A 21,280-nucleotide genomic window follows, 5' to 3' on the forward strand; every position below is an offset into this window, starting at 1 on the left:
AAACAAAAGAACGGGAAATTTACATATTATGTCAGGTGCAGTTTAACATAGCAGAAATAAAGCGTTGCGTCACTAACATAAATATTAAACAAATAATGTTGAGTTTATTTTATGAAAATCCTTGTTCAAATAACCCATGTGTGAATGGTGGGACCTGTTTCCAAGGTACAACATATAATTCCTACCTTTGTCGGTGTCCATCTGGTTATTCAGGAACAAATTGTGAAGGTAATGTACAATCTGTAGGTTTTACTATGACAGTACTTTTAGGATGGTTCCAAATGGGTGGGTTGTAAATAATTAAGGGTAGGCAACAAATAACTTTAGGTGGGAGTAAAATATTGTTTAAGCGGGTGACAAATACCTTGGGTGAAAGAATCAATATAATAAAGATAATTAAAGAGAGGAAGGAATATGATAAATGTAAAAGACCTGTCAGATGATACATAACAAGAAGTAATACACTTGTGGGTAAAATTTGTGCTACTAACTACTGTAGGTGTTGAAATAAACTTTTTTTAGGATGTGTGGCAGTGACACTAACAATTTGTTTTCTGTTTAGTTTGTTATTGTTTTATGGTATAGATTCTCTTAGAATAGATAGAGTCTCAATGAATTACATTTTGTCGTGAGGTGGTTTCCCGAATAATCGTAAAATAAAAAACGGTACTGGGTATGACCAACTAGCGTTCTTGTCACCAACTAGTCATCCATTCATAGAAGTACTGATGTAGTAGCCTACCTGTACGGTGACCATAGAATGTGACCCGAGACATGACTAACTACGACTTTTAGTTGATAGAAGATTGAAAAAAGTGTTAAGAAGAGTTGTACTGTATGTGGATGTATAATGAAATTATGTCAATAATGTTTACACACTAGCCTAGTAGGCATATAAATAGTAATGTTTGTTAGTAAAAATAATTTTGAGTTAATAAGAATAAGATATAAGGAAGAAAAGCAAAGAGACTATGGAGCGGCTATTCCTGAATAATACTAAGTATCGTAGTTTTAAATTATAAATTTATAATTTAAAACTACTTGTCAAAGGTCAAGCGCCTATAGCCTGCCACGTTTCGATATTCAATATTGAACTTGACCTGACGTGGTTCCATGGTATCTTTATATGAAAATGGTTTCATTTGTTTTTTCTCTGTTTTTGGCTGCCCTTTTCTTTTTATTGTAAAACTTTTTCCATTTAGTTACGACAGTCTGCTCATCTTCTCCTTGTTTAAATGGTGGAGTTTGTTCAATCACCTCCACCAATGGATACTTCTGTAGCTGCGTATCTGGTTACACAGGAACACGGTGCGAGACCGTTAAGTGTTACTATCAGAATTTGACAGCAAAGACTGAATATTTATTTAATTTTAGTTACAGGCAGAAATAAAGCGTTGCGTCACTAACACCCCGGCCCCAATACATTGTATACATAATGTATTTTTCCTATCAAGTAATAAATAATAAGTAACCCAGTGCCATGTTTTTAGCACGGATTTGCAAAATTAAGAATTTATCAATATTATGGTGTATCCTTAATTGTCTGATTTTCTGAATCTAACTACATTTAATTACATACATCCTTCTAGTAAGCAAATTTTAACAATTGGCCTATCATATACACCCGTTTGGGTTTTAACTTCAACAGAACGAACCCGTCCGTCGGTGCCGGGGTAAATCTTGGTGATCAATCCTAAAGGCCATTGGTAACGAGGTGTGTTCATTAGAACCAGGTCCCTTTGCCGTAGATTTCTTCTTAGTTTTAACCATTTCTGGCGCTGTTGTAGGGCAGGAAGATATTTACTTAACCATCGTTTCCAAAAGATGTCCGCCATATACTGAATTTGACGCTTATACAAGTCTTGGTTAAAGAACATGCCAGGAGGTAATGAGGGTCCAGCACGCATAAGCAATAGGTGGTTAGGTGTAAGGGGCGAGGGATCATCTGGATCACTGGAAAGTTTAGTTATGGGACGACTGTTCACTATGCTTTCTAATATGCACATCAGTGTTGAAAATCCTTCATCATCCAGTTTCTGCTGACCCAATACGCCACGCAGCACGGAACGCACCGTACGAATTTGCCTCTCTCAGGCTCCACCCATATGTGACGCAGTAGGAGTATTAAATATCCACTCGATTTCCTTTTGTTGCAAGAAGTCACCTATCTTATGTTGGTTCCATCCTTTAAGTGCTTGCTTTAATTGCAGTTGAGCACCTACTAAGTTCGTGCTATTATCTGAGCGAATTTCGGCTGGCTCGCCCCGTCGTGCAATAAAGCGTTGTAAGGCATTAATGAACGAGTCTGTGTCCAAAGTGTGTGAAACCTCTAAGTGAATGGCTCGAGTGGCGAGGCAAGTGAAGATACATCCGTATCTTTTCAATTCGCTACGGGCTCTTTTTATTACAAACGGTCCAAAGTAGTCAATACCTACTCTATTGAACGGCGTTTCATTTGATTTAACCCGGGCTTCAGGAAGATTTCCCATCATTTGTGTTTCTGTTCTTGCTCTCAACTTCCTGCATGTTATACATTTGAAAAAGATACCTTTCACGGTGGGGCGACCTCGAACAATCCAATACTTTAGTCTGGTTTCAGCCAAAGTGCGTTCAGCTCCAGCGTGACCCGTTCTCAAGTGGTGATGTTCGACAATTAACTTAGTAACATGGTGATTTGCTGGTAGCAACACTTGATGCTTGGTTTGGTATGATACATTTGCCTTTTCTAATCTACCTCCCACACGCCACAGACCGTCTTCTGTCGGGATAGGATTCAACCTTTTAAGCGAATTAATCTGCTCAGGCTTCAGGCTATTTGTTTGAATATACCTGATGATGGATTCTTCTGCTTTCTTAAGCTCGTTTACTGTTAGTTTCCCAGTAAATAGGCATGCAGGTTTCAACATAAAGGTTTTGAAGCGCATAATCCATGCCACAGCTCGCTTTAGCCGGTACCAGGAAGAGTAGCGTTTTAAGAGTTGGTCGACAGTAGCGTTATTATTTGTCACAACTGTGTAGATTTTTGACGATTTTTTAATTTCCGCCCTTGCTTCAAGTTCTGCGCATTTAAAGGGTGGTTGAGTTGGCCATCTTTCATTTTTCCACAGGAATGATGGTCCGCTAACCCATCTGCGGTTATTAACCAGCTTGCTTGCAGTCAAACCTCGGGATGCGTCATCTCCAGGGTTACTCTTTGTGTCAATGTATCGCCATTGGTGCGGAAAACTATGTTCCCTGATTACCGAAACACGGTTTGCTACGTAAGTCTGGAAGCGACGCTCATCATTTTGAATATACCATAAAACGATCATGCTGTCCGACCAAAAGGTGGATTCCAACAGCGGAATTTCTAGCTCACGCAGCAACAACTTGTCTAACTTGATTGCTTCGACGGCTGCGGTCAACTCCAACCTTGGGATGGTTGTGGTCATCAAAGGTGCAAGTCTCAATTTGGACATCAAAATACTACAATGGCTTTTATCGTAGGAATCTATCATTCTAAGATACGTTACTGCCCCGTATCCAGCTTCGGATGCGTCGACAAAATGATATAGTTGGCTGGATTTTATGCGAAGCCCAATGGGCTTAAAACAACGTGGTACCTTCAGATCCATTATAGTAGGAAGGTCAATGAGCCATCGATTCCACTGATCAGCACTCTCAGTTGGTATGGGATCATCCCAATCGTATTTGCAGCGGCATAGTTGCTGAAATATCATCTTTCCTCGCAGTACATAGGGTCCTGCATAACCAAGTGGATCGTACACAGAGTTGAGTATACTTAGCACTCCGCGACGTGTCATAGGTTTAACAGCAACTTGAATATCGTATTGGAACTTGTCTTGCTCAATATTCCAAAGCATTCCAAGGACTCGCTCACATGGTAAGCTGTCGAAACTAATGTTCTTTAATCCTGTGGCCCACTCATCTTGAGGTAGAGAATAGATAACCTCCCGGCTATTCGACATCCACTTGTTGAGGTGAAATCCTCCACACTGCAATAGTCTTTTAACTTCATGTACGAGATATATGGCTTCGTCAACAGACGCTACAGACTTTAAGCAATCGTCTACGTAAAAGTTATGAAATGTTATGTTTACACGTTTTTGAGATACGCGAGATACAAAAATAGATGAGAAATGCGCGTGCGCGCGTAACGTCTTGTAAAACATGGCATTTTTAATCCACAAAAAGTTTGCCCTTGATATGACTTAAATTTTCCCAAAGTGTCAAAACAAATTTATGCTTGGTTTTTAGTCTATGATCAATCATAAAAAATCATAAAATCGCACGTAAGTCACGTTGCGCAACTCTGACGTCATTCAAAAATAGGAGTTGCACAACTTCACGTAAATGCCCATATGTTGACAAAGTTATGAAATGTTATGTTTACAAGTTTTTGAGATACGTGAGGCACAAAAATGGAGGAGAAAGAAATAAGAAAAAAAAAAAAAAAAAAAGTAACAGGACGATTACAAGGAGTTATCCGCTACTAAGCGGATAACTAAAAAGAAACTAGACATGTAACTCGTCACTTTGACGAGTTTGGTTATCCGCCGCGCAAGTGGTGCAACATTAACATTAAGGGGATAGGTTGAGGACAAAAGGAAGTGTTCACATTGGCATTATGACCTGAACTGAAGAATATGATATGTTGTTATTTGCTGAATTTTATTATTTAAATTCATATATAGTATACACAGTATAATCTGTATACATATCACATACAGTGACATACAGTGTAGAATAGGTGAAATTACGGGACCCGCTATTTATTGCAATTTTTAACATGTTGACGGTTTTAAAATGAAACACGAAGGTAGCAATTCCGAAAGGAAATTATCTCAGCAACAACGTATTAGCGTGTAGAAGAAATTTGAATACGTGAAATATTGATGCGCGCTCTTTTAAATGTAATGAATTATGACGCAAAAGATGAAAATACGACCTTTTTTATTTAACTGGCCATATGATGACGTCACAACATCCGATGGGCAACATTTTTACATAATTTTGTATTTACAATCCAACAGCTTCCAAAAAAAGTTTTAATCGTGATTATCACATTTTATTCTTACGAGCTATAACAGATTAAAATTTACTGTAAAGATGAAATTGATGCCACACTTGATTTAAATTTTTAGGCATGATGACGTCATAAAAATTAAAATATTTTTAACTCATGCGAAAGATAGTTGATTGACCTAGACAATATCAAAATCGGGGTGAAAATGGAAAACGAATAAGTGGAGATGCGCTATACTCAATGTGATGAGCTATGACGAAAGATACAAAAATCCTAAATTTTATATTCGCGTGGCCATACGATGACGTCACAATGTCCGGTTAGCCATATTAATACCTGATCCGATATCTACAACTCATCAACTTCAAGAATATGTAATAAAAATAATTTTTACCGTTTATTTTAGAAACTACGATTGTTTAAAAAAAGGCTTAATTTTGACGAATTTTTGAAGTTTTTCATCAAAAAAGCGTGCAAATTATAATATTCTACGTGCTCGTATGACGTAATTTGAAGTCGAAATTGTTTAAAAGTTGGTAAAATTACTAGAAAAGGCTGGAAAAACATAAATCACTCGAAAAAATGACGTTTTTAACGCTACGTGTGCACCACGCGCTTAAAAATTTGCGCACGTGTGGGAATTTTTGACATGCTCAAAATGACATAAAACGCGTAGAAAGTTGATTAGAAATTGATTTTTCGCATTGCAAAATTTTAAACGCGCGTGCGCGCGTAACTTCGTGTAAAACATTCCATTTTTAGTGCACAAAAAGTTAGCGCACAATATAAATTAGACTTTTGCTAAGTTTCAATTTAAATTGTTATATGGTTTTCGATCTATGTTAAATACGCGAAATTCATAAAAACGCGCATAAGTCATGTTGCGCAACTCTGACGTCATTCAATTATAGGAAAGCACAACGTCACGTGATTGCCCATATGTTGACAAAGTTATAAAATGTTAACTTTACACGTTTTAGAGATACGCTCTGCACAAAAATGACAGAAAGAAAGAAGAATAATACAGAAAAAAAAAAAAAAAAGATGATGAAACAGGACAGTTACAAGGAGTTATCCGCCATAGTGCGGATAACTAAAAAAGATTAGACATGTAACTCGTCACTTTGACGAGTTTGGTTATCCGCCGCGCAAGTGGTGCAATTAACATTAACATTAAGGAGATAGGTTGAGGACAAAAGGAAGTGTTCACGTTGGCATTATGACCTGAACTGAAGAATATAATATGTTGTTATTGCTGAATTTTATTATTTAAATTCATATATAGTATACACAACTTTATCATCGGTAAATTCCACAATTTTTCTCACTTGGATAACTTCAATTTTGTTACCATGGTTTTCTTAAAATTGCTGTGAAATGCATTCCAGACGGAATCAAAAGCTGACCAAATTAAGTCCTATCCAGTGTGAGTAAGATTTCAGAATTCAGACCTGCCCATGTCAGCTTTATGCAATCAATACTTTAAGATTTAGGTTTAAAGGGTTTGGGAATGTAGATGTGGAAGAGTAAATGCTTTGTTTTTTTTAAAGATAGTAATGATTGCAATCCTGACCCATGTGTAAATGGGTCTTGTTTGGATGGTGTAAATCAGTACATTTGTGTCTGTATCGCTGGTTACTCGGGAACAAACTGTGATATAAGTATTAAGTAATCTCATTTAGGCAACAGGTGGCAAACATTGCAGAGAAACACCACATAACAAAATTCTTGGTTTTTTATGACAAAAACAATTCCATTCTTTTGTATGTGTGTTTGTTGGATATTAGGACAATACTTACATTAGTTATTAGCAATATTTATTAATATGCTGTAGGTGGTTAGTGGGCTTACCTTACAATGTCCAGGATTTAATCCTGATGTAGTTCTAAGACTTTCTAATAGAAAGAATAATATCTGCAATATGACCTAAAAATATAATTAGATGCTTATTATTTTTAACTTTAGATATAAATGAATGTGCCAGTGGACCATGCCAGAATGGTGCAATTTGTGAAGATGAGGTGAATGGGTACCAATGTATGTGTCTTGCAGGATTCCAGGGAATTCATTGTGAAATTAGTGAGTATAATTTTCAGTATGTGATATTTGCTGACAGCAAACTACAGTCAGAAACAGTTAATTGTACATACAGTACCAGGGGCGGATCCAGGATTTAACAGAGTAGGATTCTTATTTGATAGAGAGATTATACTAAGATACAGAGTATTTGAGCTTTCCCAACTTCTGAAGGTTCTGTTCATGACTTTTAATTTCTTTTAAAATTCAAGGTTTTTCCTTCTGTCAAGGAATTATATATCTATGTTATATGTGGCCATTCCTTGTTTTTGTGGGGTTTACCACTAATCTTCCTGTTAAAAATATATTTTTGTTTCATTTGAAGGGGTTCGTTCGAACCCCACCAGGATCCGCCACTGCATACTTTTACCCCACTCACACATACAAAAATGTGACCCAATGGTTCTTTTATTTTAAAATGTGTGGAGAAACTAATAAAACAAACAAACATAGTAAACATGCATGGGGGAAAGTTTTTTACCATTGTTCAGTAAATCTTCCCAGTTTTAGCAAGTAGTTGAAGCAAGCACACTAAAATACTAATAAAAGCATACCCAAACAAGATATCAAACTTTTTTAAGCAATGGATATGCCATCTTTTTTGTGACTATGGGTGAACTGAGTTATTAGCTCAAAGTCCTAAACTTATATTACGACTTAATATACTTGTAATGAAATTGATGGGGTTAGCCAACAATTTGGTTTGTAGTTTGTTTCAAATAAATGATTAAAATGAGTTATGGTTTTCATTTTCAGATATAGATGAATGTGCAGGTTCACCTTGTGCTAATGGTGGTACATGCTTAGATGGTGTTAATGGCTATTTTTGTCAGTGCGCACCTGGTTGGACTAATTTCAACTGTGATTTTAGTAAGTACAAAAGTATACTGCGGTAATTCTACTTTGATTTTACTTACTGGAATATATTTGAAATATGGTATAGCATCGACTCACAAAGAGTATTACTAGACTTAATATACTTGTAATGAAATTGATGGGGTTAGCCAACAATTTGGTTTGTAGTTTGTTTCAAATAAATGATTAAAATGAGTTATGGTTTTCATTTTCAGATATAGATGAATGTGCAAGTTCACCTTGTCCTAATGGTGGTACATGCTTAGATGGTGTTAATGGCTATTTTTGTCAGTGCACACCTGGTTGGACTAATTTCAACTGTGATTTTAGTAAGTACAAAAGTATACTGCGGTAATTCTACTTTGATTTTACTTACTGGAATATATTTGAAATATGGTATAGCATCGACTCACAAAGAGTATTACTAGACTTAATATACTTGTAATGAAATTGATGGGGTTAGCCAACAATTTGGTTTGTAGTTTGTTTCAAATAAATGATTAAAATGAGTTATGGTTTTCATTTTCAGATATAGAGGAATGTGCAAGTTCACCTTGTGCTAATGGTGGTACATGCTTAGATATTGTTAATGGCTATTTTTGTCAGTGCGCACCTGGTTGGACTAATTTCAACTGTGATTTTAGTAAGTACAAAAGTATACTGCGGTAATTCTACTTTGATTTTACTTACTGGAATATATTTGAAATATGGTATAGCATCGACTCACAAAGAGTATTACTAGTTTTACCCATTAAATAGTACATATTGTTATGCATAGAATGCAAAACAGTGTGGACCAAAACATTTTGTACATACATCCTTGCCGGTTTGGTTAAAATTTAGTCATTTATTATCTTTTCAGATATTAATGAATGTGCTTCAACACCTTGTCAAAACGGAGCGACTTGTTTGGACGGAATTAACTCCTACTTTTGCCAGTGTGCACCTGGATATACTGGAACATTATGTGAAACTAGTTAGTTCTAAAAGTTTGCTTATTTCATAAATAATGAATGCTTTCTTTCAATGAAAAACGCTGCTCTACCATTTTTTTTACTATTTTTTTTTTGCTTACATATATTGAAGCTTCATACTTATCTATCTAGTCTATTATTTCATGTTGGTAGAAATAGTGGTTTGTGTATGTATAGTGTTTTGTTTTGGATATGCAAATTTGTTTATTTACAAATTTGCATATTCAAATATAATGCAAATGCAACAACATTTAGGTGTTATTCTACTGTATATTATAAATCATAACATTTCATTTAATCATAGTTATTTTTATTTAAATCTTTGTATCGTAATCTTTTTTGTTCAAATTTTCTTGAAATTTGGTAAGGTTTCTATCAACGCTTTATTTGCCTTTACTTTTATTTGGAAAAAGACCACTTTGCTCAGTTAATTTTCAATGTATAGCAGTTAGTACAATGGTTTCTTGACTTTTGTTGGTGGCAAAACGTTTTCAAGCTTTTAATTTGCAGACATTGATGAGTGTGCAAGTATGCCATGTCTTAATGGAGGTTTTTGTTTGGATGGAATCAACAGCTTTTTCTGTCAATGTCCCAGTGGATATTCTGGAGTCACATGCAGTAACAGTAAGTTTCTTCCAATTTTATTGATTCAAATATTTATGGTCATCGTTAAGGTGGATGAAACGCAAGGACGTAGACGCAGCGTAAGTGAGTTGACCAATCACAAGTGATGGATTATTCAAACTGAGTGGCAAAGGCGTTAAGACAATGGAACCATAATTTCGTAACCATAACATCGACAAAGGTTTGTTTATGTCCTTGCTTCGCGTCCTAGTGCAAACCAAGCCTTATTGTGTATAGTATAAACAGGCCTTACTATGCAAATGGTTTACATAGCAAATAAGCAATTGAAGTGCCTTAATCTTTATGGACTGTATTTATTTCAAGATTTTTTTTCTTTTAAGACGATGATGAGTGCTCGAGCATGCCATGTCAAAATGGGGGTGCTTGTATTGATGCTGTTAACAGCTACACATGTGTCTGTGTGGCTGGATACACTGGAACAACTTGTGAAATCAGTATGTTTTTTTGTTTGTTTTTTTCTAATGTTAATTTTGTCCATATCCTAGATTTAAACTAAACATAACACTAACAGATATTTATCAGAGACTGGTCAAACCGTCAAGTAATTATTTATCATAAAAGAACACTATTAAAATAGACTTTTCTAGTTGCTAATTTATTAATTATATATATTAATATATATATTAATATATATATATATAAATCCAAAGGCAAATTACTGAAAAAAGGACAATGCTGTGGGTATCAGTGGCTGGATCTCAATGGAGATACAAAAAAAAGGCGAAAAGCTAAATCAAAACGATAAAGTAAAACAGCTAGAAAAGTTAGCAGAGCTTTTGGGCAACACTAGCTCTTCATCAGTGCAAATGAGTGTACTAATTAGATAGTATAATAAGCAGACAAATAAAAGAAATAAAATAAAGGAGGCTAGTGAGTAGAAGGTGGAAAGAGCAAGGGTAGAAAACAAAGAAGTTAGCTTGGTAGATATTTTGGAATAGAACTTTAAAAAACAGCTTAATGGTGGTTAATATTGAAACTTAAATTGAGGTAGTCAATAACATTAATATATATATATATATATATACATTAATATATATATATATATATATATATATATATATATATATATATATATATATATATATATATATATATATATATATATATATATATATATACATTAATATATATATATATATATATACATTAATATATATATTCTTTATATCAAACCAACAGTGTAAAACACCAATAACAGGTTGAAAATAAAAGCTAAACTATATATATTAATCTGTATATTTCTTTGTATTATACTTAGTTTTTTCCTGTTTGAAATTACTGAATCTTTGAGTCATAATGGTCGCATTTATGTTTTCCTTTTTTCATATCTGTTTCTACTGTTCTTATTCGTGTTGATCAAATACATAAGCAATACATGTTGAGTACTTATTTTGATAAACTGTTTGTTTCTTTAAAAACACCTATCAAAAATGGAAAATAAGATTTCAGTTCTGTTTCTTAACAAAGTATAAAATAAAACCAACAATAGCTTTAATTTGTAAAAATCTTTTTTTTTTCAGATATTGATGAATGTGGTAGTTTCCCATGTCAGAATAATGGACAGTGTATAGATGGAATTAATGGATATCAGTGTGTGTGTATAGTTGGATATGAAGGCATACATTGTGAAATAAGTAAGAAAATTAACAGTTGTATAGACTGCAGCAGGCTTGGGCTATCAAAAGCTTTGTACACACTGCACTTTGCCAGGAAACGATGAACTATTCATGTCGGTTGGCTCAGCTTACAGCAAAACTCTTGTTTGCTCCAGTAATTGCATTATAAGAGAATTTTTAGCAGAAACAATAATTGAGTAGCTTATTCAATTGAATGTCCGCATTAAAATTATACGATGACTAAAGCTCTGTCTACACTTTTAAACTAGTTTGACAAAAAACGTATGACGTTCCCAAATATGGTAGTGATATGCCCAAATATGGTACTGATATTACATCATCATGTCCATATATTGAAGTGGTAAATAAAGTGAAACTGAATATATGGGCACTTCACATTTTTTGTCACATAAAGTTGTGTAGACAGAGCTTTAAAACATGGTTTATGTTTGATGACGAATATAATTTGTTATTACAGATATCAATGAATGTGCCAGTCTTCCATGTCAAAATGGGGGTTTGTGCTTGGATGGTGTTAATCAGTACACATGCCAGTGTTCTGCTGGCTGGTTTGGAACCCACTGCGAGTTAAGTAAGTTGCATACTTTATGTCAAACTTTAGTCTCATCACCCAAGTCTTCTGGTAATCATGGCAATATTTTGAATCTGTTTTGTATTTACAAAAAAATAATCTTGATACTGTATAATTTTACCATTATTTTAGTTTTAATACTAGTCTCATTATGGTTAACCAAAGACGAAAAATTTATTTACGACAATTTATTGACATATTCTATGCTTGGAAAATGCCTGTAAATGCTGATTATTTGTTATAAGATAGCAAATTCGGAATGAAATGATATCAGCAAGAACATATTAGCGTGTAGAAGAAATTTGAATATGTGAAATATTGATGTGCGTCCTTTTAAATGTGATGAACTATTACGCAAAAGATGAAAATACGATATTTTTTATTTAACTGGCCATATGATAACGTCACAACATCCGATTGGCAAAATGTTCACATGAGCTTTCCCAACTTCTGAAGGTTCTGTTCATGACTTTTAATTTCTTTTAAAATTCAAGGTTTTTCCTTCTGTCAAGGAATTATATATCTATGTTATATGTGGCCATTCCTTGTTTTTGTGGGGTTTACCACTAATCTTTTAGTTCGAACCCCACCAGGATCCGCCACTGCATACTTTTACCCCACTCACACATACAAAAATGTGACCCAATGGTTCTTTTATTTTAAAATGTGTGGAGAAACTAATAAAACAAACAAACATAGTAAACATGCATGGGGGAAAGTTTTTTACCATTGTTCAGTAAATCTTCCCAGTTTTAGCAAGTAGTTGAAGCAAGCACACTAAAATACTAATAAAAGCATACCCAAACAAGATATCAAACTTTTTTAAGCAATGGATATGCCATCTTTTTTGTGACTATGGGTGAACTGAGTTATTAGCTCAAAGTCCTAAACTTATATTACGACTTAATATACTTGTAATGAAATTGATGGGGTTAGCCAACAATTTGGTTTGTAGTTTGTTTCAAATAAATGATTAAAATGAGTTATGGTTTTCATTTTCAGATATAGATGAATGTGCAGGTTCACCTTGTGCTAATGGTGGTACATGCTTAGATGGTGTTAATGGCTATTTTTGTCAGTGCGCACCTGGTTGGACTAATTTCAACTGTGATTTTAGTAAGTACAAAAGTATACTGCGGTAATTCTACTTTGATTTTACTTACTGGAATATATTTGAAATATGGTATAGCATCGACTCACAAAGAGTATTACTAGACTTAATATACTTGTAATGAAATTGATGGGGTTAGCCAACAATTTGGTTTGTAGTTTGTTTCAAATAAATGATTAAAATGAGTTATGGTTTTCATTTTCAGATATAGATGAATGTGCAAGTTCACCTTGTCCTAATGGTGGTACATGCTTAGATGGTGTTAATAGCTATTTTTGTCAGTGCACACCTGGTTGGACTAATTTCAACTGTGATTTTAGTAAGTACAAAAGTATACTGCGGTAATTCTACTTTGATTTTACTTACTGGAATATATTTGAAATATGGTATAGCATCGACTCACAAAGAGTATTACTAGACTTAATATACTTGTAATGAAATTGATGGGGTTAGCCAACAATTTGGTTTGTAGTTTGTTTCAAATAAATGATTAAAATGAGTTATGGTTTTCATTTTCAGATATAGAGGAATGTGCAAGTTCACCTTGTGCTAATGGTGGTACATGCTTAGATATTGTTAATGGCTATTTTTGTCAGTGCGCACCTGGTTGGACTAATTTCAACTGTGATTTTAGTAAGTACAAAAGTATACTGCGGTAATTCTACTTTGATTTTACTTACTGGAATATATTTGAAATATGGTATAGCATCGACTCACAAAGAGTATTACTAGTTTTACCCATTAAATAGTACATATTGTTATGCATAGAATGCAAAACAGTGTGGACCAAAACATTTTGTACATACATCCTTGCCGGTTTGGTTAAAATTTAGTCATTTATTATCTTTTCAGATATTAATGAATGTGCTTCAACACCTTGTCAAAACGGAGCGACTTGTTTGGACGGAATTAACTCCTACTTTTGCCAGTGTGCACCTGGATATACTGGAACATTATGTGAAACTAGTTAGTTCTAAAAGTTTGCTTATTTCATAAATAATGAATGCTTTCTTTCAATGAAAAACGCTGCTCTACCATTTTTTTTACTATTTTTTTTTTGCTTACATATATTGAAGCTTCATACTTATCTATCTAGTCTATTATTTCATGTTGGTAGAAATAGTGGTTTGTGTATGTATAGTGTTTTGTTTTGGATATGCAAATTTGTTTATTTACAAATTTGCATATTCAAATATAATGCAAATGCAACAACATTTAGGTGTTATTCTACTGTATATTATAAATCATAACATTTCATTTAATCATAGTTATTTTTATTTAAATCTTTGTATCGTAATCTTTTTTGTTCAAATTTTCTTGAAATTTGGTAAGGTTTCTATCAACGCTTTATTTGCCTTTACTTTTATTTGGAAAAAGACCACTTTGCTCAGTTAATTTTCAATGTATAGCAGTTAGTACAATGGTTTCTTGACTTTTGTTGGTGGCAAAACGTTTTCAAGCTTTTAATTTGCAGACATTGATGAGTGTGCAAGTATGCCATGTCTTAATGGAGGTTTTTGTTTGGATGGAATCAACAGCTTTTTCTGTCAATGTCCCAGTGGATATTCTGGAGTCACATGCAGTAACAGTAAGTTTCTTCCAATTTTATTGATTCAAATATTTATGGTCATCGTTAAGGTGGATGAAACGCAAGGACGTAGACGCAGCGTAAGTGAGTTGACCAATCACAAGTGATGGATTATTCAAACTGAGTGGCAAAGGCGTTAAGACAATGGAACCATAATTTCGTAACCATAACATCGACAAAGGTTTGTTTATGTCCTTGCTTCGCGTCCTAGTGCAAACCAAGCCTTATTGTGTATAGTATAAACAGGCCTTACTATGCAAATGGTTTACATAGCAAATAAGCAATTGAAGTGCCTTAATCCTTATGGACTGTATTTATTTCAAGATTTTTTTTCTTTTAAGACGATGATGAGTGCTCGAGCATGCCATGTCAAAATGGGGGTGCTTGTATTGATGCTGTTAACAGCTACACATGTGTCTGTGTGGCTGGATACACTGGAACAACTTGTGAAATCAGTATGTTTTTTTGTTTGTTTTTTTCTAATGTTAATTTTGTCCATATCCTAGATTGAAACTAAACATAACACTAACAGATATTTATCAGAGACTGGTCAAACCGTCAAGTAATTATTTATCATAAAAGAACACTATTAAAATAGACTTTTCTAGTTGCTAATTTATTAATTATATATATTAATATATATATTAATATATATATATATAAATCCAAAGGCAAATTACTGAAAAAAGGACAATGCTGTGGGTATCAGTGGCTGGATCTCAATGGAGATACAAAAAAAAGGCGAAAAGCTAAATCAAAACGATAAAGTAAAACAGCTAGAAAAGTTAGCAGAGCTTTTGGGCAACACTAGCTCTTCATCAGTGCAAATGAGTGTACTAATTAGATAGTATAATAAGCAGACAAATAAAAGAAATAAAATAAAGGAGGCTAGTGAGTAGAAGGTGGAAAGAGCAAGGGTAGAAAACAAAGAAGTTAGCTTGGTAGATATTTTGGAATAGAACTTTAAAAAACAGCTTAATGGTGGTTAATATTGAAACTTAAATTGAGGTAGTCAATAACATTAATATATATATATATATATATACATTAATATATATATATATATATATATATATATATATATATATATATATATATATATATATATATATATATATATACATTAATATATATATATATATATATATACATTAATATATATATATATTAATCTGTATATTTCTTTGTATTATACTTAGTTTTTTCCTGTTTGAAATTACTGAATCTTTGAGTCATAATGGTCGCATTTATGTTTTCCTTTTTTCATATCTGTTTCTACTGTTCTTATTCGTGTTGATCAAATACATAAGCAATACATGTTGAGTACTTATTTTGATAAACTGTTTGTTTCTTTAAAAACACCTATCAAAAATGGAAAATAAGATTTCAGTTCTGTTTCTTAACAAAGTATAAAATAAAACCAACAATAGCTTTAATTTGTAAAAATCTTTTTTTTTTCAGATATTGATGAATGTGGTAGTTTCCCATGTCAGAATAATGGACAGTGTATAGATGGAATTAATGGATATCAGTGTGTGTGTATAGTTGGATATGAAGGCATACATTGTGAAATAAGTAAGAAAATTAACAGTTGTATAGACTGCAGCAGGCTTGGGCTATCAAAAGCTTTGTACACACTGCACTTTGCCAGGAAACGATGAACTATTCATGTCGGTTGGCTCAGCTTACAGCAAAACTCTTGTTTGCTCCAGTAATTGCATTATAAGAGAATTTTTAGCAGAAACAATAATTGAGTAGCTTATTCAATTGAATGTCCGCATTAAAATTATACGATGACTAAAGCTCTGTCTACACTTTTAAACTAGTTTGACAAAAAACGTATGACGTTCCCAAATATGGTAGTGATATGCCCAAATATGGTACTGATATTACATCATCATGTCCATATATTGAAGTGGTAAATAAAGTGAAACTGAATATATGGGCACTTCACATTTTTTGTCACATAAAGTTGTGTAGACAGAGCTTTAAAACATGGTTTATGTTTGATGACGAATATAATTTGTTATTACAGATATCAATGAATGTGCCAGTCTTCCATGTCAAAATGGGGGTTTGTGCTTGGATGGTGTTAATCAGTACACATGCCAGTGTTCTGCTGGCTGGTTTGGAACCCACTGCGAGTTAAGTAAGTTGCATACTTTATGTCAAACTTTAGTCTCATCACCCAAGTCTTCTGGTAATCATGGCAATATTTTGAATCTGTTTTGTATTTACAAAAAAATAATCTTGATACTGTATAATTTTACCATTATTTTAGTTTTAATACTAGTCTCATTATGGTTAACCAAAGACGAAAAATTTATTTACGACAATTTATTGACATATTCTATGCTTGGAAAATGCCTGTAAATGCTGATTATTTGTTATAAGATAGCAAATTCGGAATGAAATGATATCAGCAAGAACATATTAGCGTGTAGAAGAAATTTGAATATGTGAAATATTGATGTGCGTCCTTTTAAATGTGATGAACTATTACGCAAAAGATGAAAATACGATATTTTTTATTTAACTGGCCATATGATAACGTCACAACATCCGATTGGCAAAATGTTCACATGATTTCTTATCTACAATTCAATAGCTTCCAGAAAACGTTTTAATCGTGATTATCACATTTCATTTGTACGAGCTATAACAGATTAAAATTTACTGTAAAGATGAAATTAATGACCCACGTAATTTAAATTTTTAGGCATGATGACATCATAAAAATTAAAATATTTTTAACTCATGCGAAAGATAGTTGATTGACCTACATAATATTAAAATCTCGGAGAAAATGGAATACGGATAAGTGGAGATGCGCTCTATTAAATGTGATAAGCTATGACGAAAGATACAAAAATCCTATATTTTATATTCGGATGGCCATACGATGATGTCACAATGTCCGGTTAGCCATAATAATGCATGATCCGATATCTACAACTTATCTACTTCCAGAATATGTAATAAAAATAATTTTAACCGTTTAGTTCAGAAACTACAACTTTTTAAAAAAAGGCATAATTTTGACGAATTTTTGAACTTTTTTATCAAAAACGTGCGCAAATTATCCAATTCGACGTGCTCGTATGATGTAATTTTAAGTCAAAATTGTTTAAAAGTTAGTAAAATTACTAGAAAAGGCTAGAAAAACATAAATCATGCAAAAAAGTATGTTTTTAACGATACGTTCAAACAGCGCGTATAAAAATTTGCGCGCACGTGGGAATTTTTGATATGCTCAAAATGACAAGAAACGCGTAGGAAGTTGAATAGAAATTGATTTTTCGCATTTCAAAATTGTAAACGCGCGTGCGCGCGTAACTTCGTGTAAAACATGCCATTTTTAGTGCACAAAAAGTTAGCGCAAGATATAAATTAAACTTTTGCTAAGTTTCAATTTAAATTGTTATATGGTTTTCAATCTATGTTAAATACGCGAAATTCATAGAATCGCGCGTAAGTCATGTTGCGCATTTCTGACGTCATTCACAATAGGAGGTGCACAACTTCACGTGAATGCCCATATGTTGCCAAAGTTATGAAATGTTTTGTTTACAAGTTTTTGAGATACGCGAGACACAAAAATGGAGGAGAAATGCGCGTGCGCGCGTAAGTTCTTGTAAAACATGCCATTTTTAGTACACAAAAAGTTGACCCTTGATAAGAATTAACCTTACACCAAGTTTCAATTAATAATCACTTTTAGTTTTTATCGTATGATAAATCATTTTAATTTATAAAATCGCGCGCAAGTCACGTTGCGCAACTCTGACGTCATTCAAAAATAAGAGGTGCACAACTTCACGTAAATGTCCATATGATGACAAAGTTATGAAATATTATGTTTACAAGTTTTTGAGATACGCGAGACACAAAAATGGAGGAGAAAGAAAGAAGAATAATATAAAGAAAAAAAAGATCCAGGAAGGTTACAAGGAGTTATCCGCTCAATGCGGATAACTAATAATACAGAAAAAAAAAAAAAAAAAATATTGATCCACTACAATCACAAGGAGTTATCCGCTACTAAGCGGATAACTAAAAAAATAAAGATTTCATACAATAACAATAGGTGATCATTTAGATTCTAAATGATCACCTAATTAAAGAGAGGAAGGAATATGATAAATGTAAAAGACCTGTCAGATGATACATAACAAGAAGTAATACACTTGTGGGTAAAATTTGTGCTACTAACTACTGTAGGTGTTGAAATAAACTTTTTTAGGATGTGTGGCAGTGGCACTAACAATTTGTTTTCTGTTTAGTTTGTTATTGTTTTATGGTATAGATTCTCTTAGAATAGATAGAGTCTCAATGAATTACATTTTGTCGTGAGGTGGTTTCCCGAATGATCGTAAAATAAAAAACGGTACTGGGTATGACCAACTAGCGTTCTTGTCACCAACTAGTCATCCATTCATAGAAGTACTGATGTAGTAGCCTACCTGTACGGTGACCATAGAATGTGACCCGAGACATGACTAACTACGACTTTTAGTTGATAGAAGATTGAAAAAAGTGTTAAGAAGAGTTGTACTGTATGTGGATGTATAATGAAATTATGTCAATAATGTTTACACACTAGCCTAGTAGGCATATAAATAGTAATGTTTGTTAGTAAAAATAATTTTGAGTTAATAAGAATAAGATATAAGGAAGAAAAGCAAAGAGACTATGGAGCGGCTATTCCTGAATATACAATACTAAGTATCGCAGTTTTAAATTATAAATTTTAGGCAATCTTGTCAAAGGTCAAGCGCCTATAGCCTGCCACGTTTCGATATTCAATATTGAACTTGACCTGACATGGTTCCATGGTATCTTTATATGAAAATGGTTTCATTTGTTTTTTCTCTGTTTTTGGCTGCCCATTTCTTTTTATTGTAAAACTTTTTCTATTTAGTTACGACAGTCTGCTCATCTTCTCCTTGTTTAAATGGTGGAGTTTGTTCAATCACCTCCACCAATGGATACTTCTGTAGCTGCGTATCTGGTTACACAGGAATACGGTGTCAGACCGGTAAGTGTTACTATCAGAATTTGACAACAAAGACTGAATAATAGTTATTTAATTTTAGTTATAGAAATTTCTTACCATATTCCTTTCATTTTCTTGTTTAAATGTTTTGAATTCTGTCATGTTATTTATTTTACCATTCAGTCTTTTCCTCAGTTTCATCAGACTTTTTACATTTTATTTTAAGTGGTATTAAAAAATACCGTACTAAATACGGTATTTACTTGAAACAGGGCCATAGAATATCCCTGTTCAAGCCAACCTATCAACTTTTCCAAAACCAGGATGTTATAAACGTCTAAAAGGTCCAAATGCATTATGAGAATGAGACTTTTCGAAGATATGACCATTTGAGCCAGCTTAATGATGTGTCGATAATTTGCGATTTATATTTAATTTCAACAAGTGTTGACTTCAATAATTTGACTTGAAAGGTATTCCTTATCATCACTGCAGAGCCATCACGGAAGGAATTGTCCTACTTTTTTATTCAGATGAACTAGATGATAGCTGTAACTCTAAGATTAAAGCATCAATCTCAATTACTTTATACTAGAGGGTGAGCTCGCTTCGCTCGCTCCCCCTCTAGGAAGTGTAGACGATGGTTCTCGGAATGATAATGTTCTCCTTATACATTTTCTGTCGGTTACCATTATTGAAAATGCTTGACATTCGTAAAACTAAACTACTTTGTTTCACAGTGTTTTAGATGATTAATAACATTTTAAAGTATAGTTTTTATTGTTTGGTATAGGGCCCTTTGGGGAGGCGGAGGTCATTTGAGGGAGGTGCTTATTCGAGGGATATATGTTAAATTTTTTATTTCTAATAATATGGTAACATTTATAATCAAATGAAATCCTCTCATAGATATGAAAAGTGGTAAAAAAGAATAACAAATGCTTGGTAAATTGCAGATAACAGTGCGGTTTCATTTGTTTTTTCTCTGTTTTTGGCTGCCCTTTTCTTTTTATTGTAAAACTTTTTCTATTTAGTTACGACAGTCTGCTCACCTTCTCCTTGTTTAAATGGTGGAGTTTGTTCAATCACCTCCACCAATGGATACTTCTGTAGCTGCGTATCTGGTTACACTGGAACATGGTGCGAGACCGGTAAGTGTTACTATCAGAATTTGACAGCAAAGACTGAATATTTATTTAATTTTAGTTACAGACATTTCTGACCATATTCCTTTCAAATTCTTGTTTAAATATTTTGACTTGCTGTCAAGTATTTATTTTATCAGAAAAATACAGAATTTTTCTATAAAGCACTGTTTTTTTTTCTGAAATTAGGAGATTCTCCTTACTATGCAATCGACAAAAAATTGCCTTTGTTGTAAAGGTCACGTTGTCATGTTAGGACACATCTGCTCTCGCTGCATCTTCAGCTGGCAAGAGATGCACATGTGACCCTTTTACACTATCTCCTTAACAGCGATTTCAATACTGTAATTGTTCTTCACTCTAGCTTACCAGAAATCCTAAAAAGTTAATATTGGTGTAACTCTGTCTTGGCAGATATATTTATTTTCAGAGAAAAAATTAAAAATCTAAACAACTATAAAAAAAACTAGATTTGAACTCGTCACTTCCATGAGTTAGTTATTCGCACGACAAACACCATGTGCACTTCATATGTTAGAATATTGCGCAGAGAAAAAAGATTATGTCAACATGATCTGAAGAAAATAAAATTTTGTTAGTATGCTCTTTATTTTGTTTCTTAGTATATATACAGTATATATACAGTATACACATAC

General features: G+C 33.3%; 1 protein-coding gene across 1 annotated transcript in view; it reads left to right on the plus strand.

Moving 5' to 3' along the window:
- LOC140057720 (uncharacterized) overlaps positions 1–21,280 on the plus strand; it is a 98,916-nt gene that overhangs the window by 40,794 nt on the left and 36,842 nt on the right. Inside the window, exons 4-21 of the mRNA XM_072103440.1 lie at positions 6,992–7,105; positions 7,859–7,972; positions 8,173–8,286; positions 8,487–8,600; positions 8,820–8,933; positions 9,442–9,555; positions 9,897–10,010; positions 11,097–11,210; positions 11,671–11,784; positions 12,787–12,900; positions 13,101–13,214; positions 13,415–13,528; positions 13,748–13,861; positions 14,370–14,483; positions 14,825–14,938; positions 15,945–16,058; positions 16,519–16,632; positions 19,405–19,521. Of these exons, the coding sequence (XP_071959541.1) occupies positions 6,992–7,105; positions 7,859–7,972; positions 8,173–8,286; positions 8,487–8,600; positions 8,820–8,933; positions 9,442–9,555; positions 9,897–10,010; positions 11,097–11,210; positions 11,671–11,784; positions 12,787–12,900; positions 13,101–13,214; positions 13,415–13,528; positions 13,748–13,861; positions 14,370–14,483; positions 14,825–14,938; positions 15,945–16,058; positions 16,519–16,632; positions 19,405–19,521 (2,055 nt within the window). The remainder of the gene's footprint in view (positions 1–6,991; positions 7,106–7,858; positions 7,973–8,172; positions 8,287–8,486; positions 8,601–8,819; positions 8,934–9,441; positions 9,556–9,896; positions 10,011–11,096; positions 11,211–11,670; positions 11,785–12,786; positions 12,901–13,100; positions 13,215–13,414; positions 13,529–13,747; positions 13,862–14,369; positions 14,484–14,824; positions 14,939–15,944; positions 16,059–16,518; positions 16,633–19,404; positions 19,522–21,280) is intronic.

Source organism: Antedon mediterranea, chromosome 8 (assembly GCF_964355755.1).
Source record: "Antedon mediterranea chromosome 8, ecAntMedi1.1, whole genome shotgun sequence".
In the NCBI taxonomy this organism is placed as follows: domain Eukaryota; kingdom Metazoa; phylum Echinodermata; class Crinoidea; order Comatulida; family Antedonidae; genus Antedon; species Antedon mediterranea.